At 41.8% G+C, this 11,790-nt stretch overlaps 1 protein-coding gene across 1 annotated transcript in view; it reads right to left on the bottom strand.

Annotated features, from left to right (window-relative positions):
- Window positions 1–11,790, bottom strand: part of uggt1 (UDP-glucose glycoprotein glucosyltransferase 1) — a gene marked incomplete at its 5' end in the record, with an annotated part of 28,356 nt that overhangs the window by 4,597 nt on the left and 11,969 nt on the right. The window contains 16 exons of the mRNA XM_080012743.1: window positions 7–76; window positions 867–946; window positions 1,249–1,351; window positions 2,031–2,126; window positions 2,749–2,879; window positions 3,286–3,417; window positions 3,797–4,003; window positions 4,793–4,887; window positions 6,393–6,491; window positions 7,737–7,857; window positions 8,467–8,631; window positions 8,728–8,859; window positions 8,973–9,108; window positions 9,770–9,855; window positions 10,088–10,207; window positions 10,449–10,599. Of these exons, the coding sequence (XP_079868869.1) occupies window positions 7–76; window positions 867–946; window positions 1,249–1,351; window positions 2,031–2,126; window positions 2,749–2,879; window positions 3,286–3,417; window positions 3,797–4,003; window positions 4,793–4,887; window positions 6,393–6,491; window positions 7,737–7,857; window positions 8,467–8,631; window positions 8,728–8,859; window positions 8,973–9,108; window positions 9,770–9,855; window positions 10,088–10,207; window positions 10,449–10,599 (1,924 nt within the window). The remainder of the gene's footprint in view (window positions 1–6; window positions 77–866; window positions 947–1,248; window positions 1,352–2,030; window positions 2,127–2,748; window positions 2,880–3,285; window positions 3,418–3,796; window positions 4,004–4,792; window positions 4,888–6,392; window positions 6,492–7,736; window positions 7,858–8,466; window positions 8,632–8,727; window positions 8,860–8,972; window positions 9,109–9,769; window positions 9,856–10,087; window positions 10,208–10,448; window positions 10,600–11,790) is intronic.

Raw genomic sequence — 11,790 nt, 5'->3', positions numbered from 1 at the left:
CTTCGCTATTGGACCCGGAGAGACGCTGCCATCTGCCTGGAAAACCACCTCTGGCTCCAACACGTAGCGGTAAAAGCTGGAGAAGACAGGATTACCAGTTACTGTGCATCGAAATCAGACACGATGGAATGCTCCCCTTGGGTGGTGTTGATCACTTGACTTTAAAAGGATAACTCCACCCATTGTCAGCATTAAAATGGTTAAAAAAAAACAACCAAAAAAAACAAAACTATAGAAACTCAGAATCTGTTTTCAGAATTGTTATGTTTGAAGATTGATGGCTTTTCCTCAGGTGGATGTGTATTGTTACAGTATGATAGTTGCATAATGTGATGAACAAATACAAAAAAATATTACTAATTGCAGTAAGTTGTATGACAATCGCAAGGAATTTGGCTATGTAGAGTTTCTAGAAAGCTGGCTAGACGAACTACTTAATGCTCATTTTTCTAGCGCAGTGCTAATTATGGATTGCCAACGGCAACATTTATATTTGTAGGTCTGTTAAAATGCAAACTTCCAACTCCCAATTCTAAATGTACTTCCTAACCTTGAGGCCCTTGGAGTGTTGCTTTCCAATGATGGGTCTCGACAAAGTAAATACATACATACTTGAGTAAATATAACTTCAACTCTAGCAGCCCTCCATCCACAGCCCATAAACATCCCACTCCCTTTTCATACAAATGTGCATAGTGTATAGACATGGTGGTGGTGCATGGTGTATAGACATGTCATACAGGACAGTGTTATTTCATTCAGTGAAACTGATTTAAGCATGGTGAGGCAGTGCAAGTTAACGTTCAGTTCACAAAATCAGAGTTTGAGGTACAATATATGTGGTGGTGCTCGGCGAGGGTGCTCACCTCTTCAGGGGCATGTCCGACAGTTTGGACTGACAGTTCATGAAGATCCGCAGGTTGAGGTTGACAAGCTGCTTCAGAACCTGGTTTTCAGCGAGATCCAGAGGAGAGAAGGAAGACAGTTTCCATTAACTGAAAATCATCATTTACTTTAATTATTGTTAACAGGTGTGTGTATAAGGCCCCCTTAATTTTTTTTTGTTAATAATAAAGACCTAAATTCTGCCACAGATTACCAAGCTTTTAATGTTTATGTACAAATAAACTTAAACTTCAGGTCAAGACAGTTTAGATAAATGTAAGCAAACAGATCAGTGAAGAAAAGGAAAAACAGACTCAGGGGAAAACAGACAGGCAAGTAAGCGAGGGGCCAGCTTTGACCTACCAACAGGAGCGGAGCTAGTTTCTGGGCATCCCTGGTTACCGGGTCCACCACGGCAACCACATCAAAGTACACCTCTCCCTCCTTGGGACGGATCTTCACAGCACTGCAGAAAAACCAGCCAATTAGTAACAAGGCAGAAGTAAACAGGATGCATTGAGAGTTTTATGTGCAGTGAATATTTACTGCATCCTGCTGCAATTTTCTATTTCGCGGTGCCCCGAGACCCTATGGTTAAAAAAAGACCTTCATCTTTATTTTGAGCGACTAACCAGCGGAGATTAAGCTAAAAGATAAATACTTTGTTTAAAAACAAACAAAGTAAGCAAAGCAAAAAGTCACTCTGTACTACTGCGTTGATTATGAGTCAAGATTTAACACATTCTCAACAACATGCAATATGCTAGCTGAAAAAAGATGGTTTCAGATCATATCATTGAAAACCAGGAGAAAATGAACTCAATTATTTAAACATTACAAATGCAAAGTTTAATAAAGATTACTCAAATATTATTTTTCACATTTTTATACTGTATGTAAAAACAAAATCAACTAAGACATGACTCGGTAAGTTTCCTCTTTTCAAAAAGGAGATTTTTTTTTTTTTTTCTTTCCCCCATTGCATATAAGCACAGTGAGAAGCTGAAGCAGATCAGTAACTTTCTCACTATTAGAGTGGTGTTGTGCTATGAACAGTTAGAAATTATGTGAAGCAACTCTTTAACACTTAATAGCAAACCTATCCGTTTGGTGGTGAAAAACGATTTAAACCCGGGCTGTCATACCTGTGGCGATCCTCAGCAAATCCATATTCCACCCTGGCTTCTCCTTTGGGCTGCGAGGAGAGCAGAGCGTCAACCTTCATCACAAGGTCACTGGCCCTGAGGAACAGGACGCATTAGCACACTCATTAGCACATAAGCTTAACGTGAAAATGCTACAGTAATGAATGGCCATGAGAAGAGAGTCTCAAAAGAAGCACAAAAGAGGTGGAGAGGGTGGATTACACTGCAAGTCCTGTTCAGTTGGAAACTGACATTTATCAGACTTTCTTTTCTGCAAAGTTTGTATTCCTCTGATCGATGATCAGATCATTTCCTTTTTGTTTTCATATCGGCAGTTTAACGACCACAACAAGCTACCCTGGTTCATCAAATTCACTGCGGTCGAAATGCACTTCTTGCATGTGCCTCATCAGTGCACTCTTGCAGGGAAAGGTGGACCACTAACAACTGAAAACAGCACATAGCAGAGCAGATGCATAATGCAAATACATTGAATGGCTGTTTCTTAAAAAAATAACAAAATATTATGGATACAGAATATTAAGGATTACCACCTTAATTTCACAAACAAAACACAGAAATGCATTTTCATAAAAGAAAGACGAATAAATCAAAAGTGATATTTATTTTAATAAAATAGTCATACAAATTACCACTATAAAAGAGAAAGAGCAGTATAAAAATTGAGCATAAAAAGTTACGGGGGCATAAGCATCACCTGTCTTCCTCAATTCCAAACTGCTGGACCTTGCTTTTGATTCGCTCCCCAGAGGTTTTCAGGATGATACTCTCCAACAGGAGGAAGTCATCCTGGTTAAATACCTCCTCCTCCTCCAATGGGCCAATGATCTGCATGTGACAAGATAGGCACGCTCATAATAAAGTTCTGAAGGTAGCATTATAAGCCACCTCGAGCCAATGACATACATCTCCTGCTTTCTACCTCAATCTTTCTCCAAAGGGAAATGGGGTGTGGTCGGTTACTGAACATCATGTATTAGGAACGCTGTTTCTAACAAGCACCATTCGTTAGCTAGCGTCAATAATGCAGAGTGAAATTAACAACCGGTCAAATTAAACTTTTTGGTCGAGGATTTGAATACATAAGATGTTATGATATAATCAAATTTTCATAAAATTAAGGAAAAAAAAAAAAAGAAATAAATAATAAGAATATGGTTCCGAGCAGCCTAGACGTGGAGTTTCTGTCTACCTCCAATCACTTTTAATGCATTTCATCTTAAGAGAGACTCACTCTTCCATTGCTGATGACCCCCCTCTGTCCTTTCTTCAACTTGAGCACATCTCGACAGTAGGCAGCGTGGGAGAGCAGGAAGTCAAATTTGGGCCCATCATACGCACTCTTAAACAACGACACGTCCATGCCCTGCAGGCAGCACAGGAATGGAATAATACAGCTGATGAATGAGAGAAATAAAACGTTCATTGTGAAGAGAGCTGAATAGCACGGGTAATGGTTTGTGTCTGGGGACAAAAGTGGATTTAAAAAACTACAGTCAGCGCCCACAGCTATGACACAGAAGTGAGAATAATGGGAAAACAAATTTGGAATCCTATCACGACTTGCTGGTGTAACGCGCTAATCCAACGCCTTCTGGCACGGCCATTTGTTACTGGGGCTTATGTGGACGCGATAGCCGTTTTTGTGTCGCCAGATCCATTGAAACGACCACTAATTTGGTGCAGAACACAGGATTGAGTCCTGACTTTTCAGATAAGTGAAGGTGTTTCCGTCCCATCCTCACCCCCACGGCGAAGCCCCCGATGTCTGTGCCTTTCTCCAGCGCTGCGGCCGTCTCTTCCTTGGCCATTTTGGTGATGAAGTTCTTGGCATTGTTGGCTGTCTGTGTCTGCATGGCCGCCCAGATGGCCCGCGCCACGCGGCTATTCTCAGCAGACGGACTGAGCGAGGGGTTGTTGATCATCCCCAGTCGGACGTTGTTGCTGGTTTTCTATCATAATGGTAGAATTGTGTAAAAAAAAAAAAGTAAAATAATAAATACAACCTCGTCTACAATATTTGAATTACCAATGCAATCTGATATCAAAAAGTTAAAAATTGTGCTGAGAGCAATGACTTCCAATTTTAAAGTATCTGTACTTATTCAGTTTTGGAGAATGTTGACTTTGACTGCACAACATATAGCAAATATCTATACATTTACTTTTCTCTACAACTGTTATGTTACTTTATTAATGAATCTATTAAAAATCATATTAGAGAGAGAGAGAGAGAGAGAGAGAGAGAGAGAGAGAGAGAGAGAGAGAGAGAGAGAGAGAGAGAGAGAGAGAGAGAGAGAGAGAGAGAGAGAGAGAGAGAGAGAGAGAGAGAGAGAGAGAGAGAGAGAGAGAGAGAGAGAGACTATATCAGGGAACTTATATATTTTGAATTTTGTGTCAGGGTATTTGTACTTTAGTTACTTAGTTTACTTTAGAAAAAGAGTACTTCTTCCACCACAGCTAAAAATAAACAAAATATATTATAGATATCTTTGTGATATCATCTCTTATTACACTGCCATCTAGTGGTCGCAGATGGTGACCTCCACCATTTTACTCATGCATGGCACTCAATCTTTGATCCAATGAAATTTCCCTTATCTCTAAGTGCCATGGTGACTTGCATAATGCCTGTACATCTGTATGCGTCCAACGTTTTTGCTCATGTAATCTGCTTTGTGGCAGTGGCCTCACTAGTATTGAGAATATGGTGATACACGCATGTGGGAACGGGGAAATACCATGTGCCTGATGGCATCATAGAGCAGCTGGCGTCCAGAGGGCCGGTCAAAGTCTCCAACCACCCAGAATGTGACGGGACGGACGTAGCCATCGTCTGTCGGCAACCGAGACAGAGAGGGGTAGATGGAGCGTAATCAATAATAGAGATGATAGACAATATTAGATGTATGAGAAATGGGCCACATGGATTTTAACAGGAATGGAGATAGACTAATGAGGGTTAGGACAGTGGTTCTCAACATTGGGTCCTCAAAGATGTTCCACAGGGAATGATAGTAAAACTTTACCATTATTTAATTTAAAAGATGTAAGCATCAATACATAGGAACCAAAATGTACAATATCATCGTTTCACTGATATTTCCTTCACTAGTATATACAGATAAAATTAAACAAAACTTCTTGGTCCTCAATATGAAAAAGGTTGAGAATCACTGGTACAGGCGATGGATGTATGCAATGGCACACTGCATTTACTCAAAATGTTGCCCAGGTACAACAGTGTGCAAAGCCCTGTCTTTGCCAATACAGCAGGTCTGTTAGAACTCCAGGCTCTGTGCCGGTGGTACAAATTACACTTTCACACAAAAAATAAAATGCAACAATTCAACATGCGAGGATACAAGCAGTTCTAGCACGTCAGTTATAATATTATGCGTTGCGAGAGATCTGCGTCGGTTACCATACAGGTGCAGGAACGATGCAGTGGAGATCAGGAAATAAGAAAGATGCAGTTCACAGAAGGATGAAAAGATGAGGAAAAAAAATAAAAATAAAGTTGGAACGGAGAACAGGGAACGTTCTGTTGAAAGATTACCATGCTTACTGGTGGAGGCCATTCCTGATCCAGTAACAAGGGAATAAAAAGGAGGAGGTTGGAGGAGAGGAAGTGAGAGGGGCATGAACGGAAAATGAACGGAGAGAATACGTCTGGAAATTTAATTATTTTACGCAGGCTGTACCCGACTCAGAATTTTGTAAGTCAAATCGGATTCAGCTGTTCAACGCAAATACTCGACTACTGGGGGGCCCCCCCAGTAGTCGAGTATTTGCGTTGAACAGGGGGCTTTTCCCTATAGGGGAGATAGGCAGCCGCCTTGAGCGCCATCCCGTGGGGTGGCTTGGAGAGGGTGCGATCGGGGCGAAATTAGCGCACCTGTCTCCCTCTCTGAAGATACTGACGATGCGGGCTGCCAGCGATGGGGTGCCCCCAATCGTTCCTCTGTGCCCCGTCCACACACTGTTTTTAGTTGATTTATTTGGAAAGGAACAGGGCATGGATCTCCATGATCGCTATATCACACATATAAAAATATATTTACGATTACCCTTAATCTATAATTTGTCATTGAAATGTTAACCCTGTGTATTTTGTAAGCCTCTATCTGTTTAATCACGTTATTGTAATGCACACTGAGTGACAAAAAAACCCCAAAAAACAAAAAAAAACAAAAAACAAAATGCTCTTCTTGGGGAATCTCAGTCAACTGACGTTCCAACTGATGATTCGACTCGTCGACTTGCAGGGCGCAGCTACTTAAGACACTCTTCATGTTTCAATACAGAGATCAATTCTTGGACTGGGCGCCGGCCACTTACCTTTCTTGGTCATGTAGTTCATGCTGTTGGACACCGCCGTGCTCCTCTTCTTAGAGTCCAGGGACAGGAAGCGAGCATAGTCATCTACAAAGTGATTGTCTGTAGAAACGGAGGGCGGCACGATGAGCAGGATAATATTAATAATAATAATAATAATAATAATAATATTGAATATCGCGATATTTGCCACCATAGGCAATATTTTCACAGTATGTTAATATGGCACACACCCCCCCACCCCCATCAGTCTGTCCATCCACGGGACAACGGGGAGCGACGCATGGAGCAGCAGAGGGCACGGACAAAGCCCATTCACTTGCGCGCACAAAGAGGATGTATGTGGATGTATGTACCCAACAGTGAGAAAGTAGATGGAGGATCTGGACCTGGTGACGTGCATGGTCCGGTGATTAAGTTGCGGCTCCAGGTTATAACTTGCATTACTAAAATTATATTATTTAAGAAATGCCTTTACATAATCGTTATACAGAGCTGCCAACTCTCACACTTTGACTGTGAGTCTCATGCATATCAACAAGTTCACACGCTCAAATGCCGCCACCTCCATTTCTCATGCCGAGAATCCCCAAATTAGTAAAATTCCTTTTATTTATTTATTTTTTATTCTACGTGTATAGTTCGTCACTAGCGCTTGCTCGGTGCCCGTCACTGTTGGCGTGGTGAACGGGAGATCCTTTCCGCATGCGCGTTACATGAACGCCCACGCGCAACTTCCTATTTGGAATGACAAAGCAATGTGTTTACCGGGATCTGGCATAAAGGTTCACTGTACAAAGGAAACAAATGCAGAGCGTTGTGATTGTAGATTTACTATAATTGAATGAAACCAAAAAGGCGGCGTGCCCAACCGTGCATATTGGGAACACATATCTCTGTCACCCCCCACTCCGTCAACAATGTGTGCTTTTCCTCCTACTAATACAGGTGTGCTGACTCATGAACATTCAAATTGTCACAATTTCATAATTCAGCGACCTAGAGATTTCTGATCAACTACATAATGCTGACGGCGGTTTGTGAATTTTACATTTCACACATTTGAATGTCGGTTTCAAAAAACTTGTTCACGGCAAGATGTCAAGTATGGAACTCAGGTTAAGTATACTCCAGTAAAATATTTATATTAGGCGAGTAAATAACTACCCAACTATCTGTTTAATCCATTGGAAAGGTGCCCAAAACTATTGTAAAAATTATTTTGAGAATTGCTTGAAGTAGTTCAAGACTGATAATTCTAGATCAATTAGTTGACCTAGAGCCCGACTTACTAACCAAACATTCAACCACCTAACCTTTCGGGGGTTGGCCCTCATATGTACTCACTGGTGTTGGACAGGTCCAGGTAGGTCCTGCTGGTCGAAAGCACCCTGGGGTTGATGCGAGGGACCACGTTGGGTTGGTTCATGATGAAGTCAACCACGTCATGATCGGTGGCCAGCTCACCCTGAGACAGAACAGTGTTAGAGTGTAGATAATAAATAGGGTTAGTAGTTTAACTCGCTGTACAATAGGTGCGTTGTGCTGAGGGGTCTTGTATGTATGCATTAGTCAGTATCTCTGGGAGGTTTTTTTTGTCATTTATGCGACCAAAAATGCTTAATTTTGCAGTGGCTGTTCTCAAAACTTGCAATGCAAACTTGGAAAAAATTGTAAGGGAAAGGTAGTATAAAATATAGAATAATAAAATATATATTTTTTAAACGACTATCAATGAAGAAAGAGTCATATGTAATAATTTTCTATGATTATACACATTGTGCATATCACAAAAACAACTGGAAATACTTTCATATTTTGGTAAAAAAATATTGTAGATATTAAAGATTGTACTGAGAATACTGTGAGAATACTCTGCTAATAAGTCTAAAATAAATTCACAATTCAAAATACATTATGCACCACATATAAATCGGTATTGTATGCAATGTTCAGCCAATGATGTAGTCTTTTCAGGGAAGGGGCAACAAGATTTTTGTCTGTTGATTTGGCCATTTATGCAGAAAAGTTGTGGCAATTTCTTGGAGTGTGTATGAGTGTGTGTACGTTAACCCACCAGGTAGACAGCTCTCTGGAAGAAGGAGGTAGTCTCCAGGATCTTGTGCATGGTGACCGTCTCGAGTTCGTCAGGGTCGAGCTGCTCTCGTTGGAAGGGCATGCCGTTGTACATCACCACGGGCAGCGGGCCCACACCCGTCTGCTCGTAGTAACCCCGCCCTTCCTATATAACGGTGAAAGAAAAAATGTTTTTGGTTTATATTAAGAAGATAGATAGAGATATACAAATATATTTTTATTTTCTTTATAGTGGGCTCACCTTCCTGTTAGTGTCGTAGGTAGAGTCAGCACCTAGGATGCTGCTGACCTCCACATAGGGGAACCTCTTCTCCAGCACCTTCACCACATCCCCGACAGTCAGCTGGCCACCGATAGACACATGGCTAAACATCTGGGGACGGAGAAGGAAGGAAGGAAAAAAAACATAATTAAAAACATACCGGCAGAGGTGGATAGAGTACTGGAAAACCTTACTGCGAGGGGGCAACAGATGGACGGACTCACCGCGACGAGGGCTTCAAAGGCGCTCTGGCTGTCCACCTCATCACAGATATAGTTGTAGGCACGGACCAGTGCAACACCTGCGTCCTGCATACCGTCTATGTCATCCTCGTCAGACACCACAAACACCAAACCGATCCTTAAAAAATACAGGCAACAACACATTTACAACAAAACCTGTCTAGCGATCAACATTTCAGTGCGGGCAGAGTGTGTGATTAAAATGCAGAGCCATATGTAATCAGTATTCAAACAAACTGACCATCCCAGGATGGATTGCACAGGGAGGCTACAAAGGTCTTCTGTTCCCTACCTGACAAAACTCCTAAAACCAAAACTGATTTGGAGGAGACCAGGACCTCAACGGGCCGAATTTGCATTGCAGATTATTCCTAATTTCCTGGCTTTCTTTGTTTTTGAGCGAGTAATTTTTAATTCAGAGGAGCTTAATTATAGAACTGAAACTGATCTGCAAAATGAGATCCAGAAAACACCCGAGAAGTCTGGTCAGACAAATACGCTATAGAATTGGATATTCTACAGGTATAAGATCAATAATACAATCATGTATCAGATTACAACAAACCATTTCCAAAAGGTGGACTATTTTCCACATAAAAGGGTGAGAAAATCGAGTTTATGTTATTCTCCCTCACCATTTCATCGCTCACCCAGACCCACAACCCCCCCCCCCCCCCCCCCACACACACACACACACACACCCACACACACACCCACCCACACACCCACACACCCACACACCCACACACCCACACACCCACACACCCACACACCCCTACCTGAGCGGGATGTTATTAGTGTAGAACATTTCTGCAACATTGAGTAGCTCAGCAGAGTTTTCTTGGGTCGGATCCAGAATAATTACCTGCAACGCAGACAAGTGTGAAAAAACGCACACACCCGTATATAAAACAACATATGCAAAAGACTACCAACATTGTAGGTATACTGTATGTACCATACACTTACAATTTTCTAATAACGTTTTTAATCTAATGAGACTGGTAGCACAGAACCAACCAAAACTCAGGGATTGTCATAGAACACGTGGAACCAGAGCCATTCGGATTCATGGCAGATGAATAATTAGGACGCACCAGATTGTGGAAGTTTTTGCGGATCTGCCTGATGACTCCAGGGAAGGTTGGTCTGAGGAGCTCCTGCACGTTGTACGGCCAGGAACTATAGCGGTGGTCCGTCTCCAAGTTGTTAATCCACTGCAGAGGGGGAGAAGAAGCGGAAGCGTTATTTCAGGTCACCGCAGAGTTTGCAGCAATTCTCATTATGTATAAAATGTCAATATATCGATAGAGAATTGTATAGTCACCCACTGTATCAAATTGTAATTGAACGGGAAGTTCCTGACCCATACCCATCCCTAGACAAATCCTAGATAAAATGTATTAGTGTGAAGATACAGCTTTGGTTGTATGCCGGTGAGCATTTGCATCTCCTCACGCTGATAGCAGGGTTGCGGATGTCAACGGCGTAGTCCGAGTCTGAGGGCTGGACATTGAGCTTCAGGATGTCATGGATGTAAGGGGTGTCGATCTGCAGGGAGCGCAGTCCCTCCATCACTCTGGCCTCACTGCGCAGCACCTCAAACACACTGCAACAAAACGGACGATACGGGGTTCCTTTATCTTCAGGAAATTCCGAGCAAGATTCACAGCAAATCTATAGACAAATCCAGGCAATAGCCAGAAGTCACTAAGCAGCCATTACCTGACTGTGCAGGCACTCCTGTTTTAGTGTTGTTTTGCATATTAATCTCAGACATCTTCACGTCTTTTCAGCTCAAGTTGCTTAAATTATTACCCCTTAGAGCTCAGATAGCACCGGTGCAGTTTTTGGCTTCTTCAATAACAGTGGCAAAGTGAATGAAAAATCTCTTAAAACGAATACAATAAACAAATGCAAAATCCACAAGCGCTTACTGTATGCACACTCACTGGATTTCTTTATACACATCACATATCTACTAATATAACCAAAATTCCATGATAAAGGAAACTAAGATTTCTGTAGTAAAATGGCATGAAAGCCTGCCATAAGGCTGCAGATATTCTTCTATAATCCAATTTGAATGCGTTATTTTTTTTAATATATTAGAATATATAAAAGATTTCAATGCTCAAATTTGGTAGGGGGGGGTACCAACCGTGCCGCAGAGCAATCTTTTCTCCAAACAAAGCAAATAAAAACTCCAGGTGTATTTCATTTACTCTGCTGCTGCTTCACTGCAGAGCAGATCACAGATCGCTCCTGAAAAAAAACCCGCCCATGTTCTCGTGGTCTAGTGGCAAATGGCCCACAGCCTAGCACAGTCCGCAAGCCGGTGGTTGGAAACCTCAGTACTAGAGGTCATTACGTCGGTGATGGTCGGGTTTAATTTCCCACTTTTATCGCCGCATCTGTGGAATTACTGGACATTCTGGTTGAAGGCGCACTCTCCCTTGAACACACAAAACTCCGGAAGAGAGGGAAACGCGCTGGTGCGCTCATGTTCCGCCGACGCGGCCTTCGCATGGAACTTTATTGCTCATCGTATGTGTATTGATTCACTTAAGTTAGAAAAAATAAAATAAAATGTATAATCAATTAATTTATTTATGAAAATAAATTCAGAATTGAATGGCAATTTCAGCATTCAAATAGTGATATATTTTTTTAATATTAAAATTCTATTCAAATTTCGTACCTGCAGGCCTAGCATGCTGCACTATGAGAAAGACCTCTGACATACCTTCTGTGGAGGTTCCCTACTCTCTAAACACAACAAAAGCTGACCAGGATTTAG

The sequence above is a fragment of the Zeus faber genome (assembly GCF_960531495.2).
Source record: "Zeus faber genome assembly, chromosome: 13".
In the NCBI taxonomy this organism is placed as follows: domain Eukaryota; kingdom Metazoa; phylum Chordata; class Actinopteri; order Zeiformes; family Zeidae; genus Zeus; species Zeus faber.
This window is presented reverse-complemented; position numbering and strand designations above follow the sequence as displayed.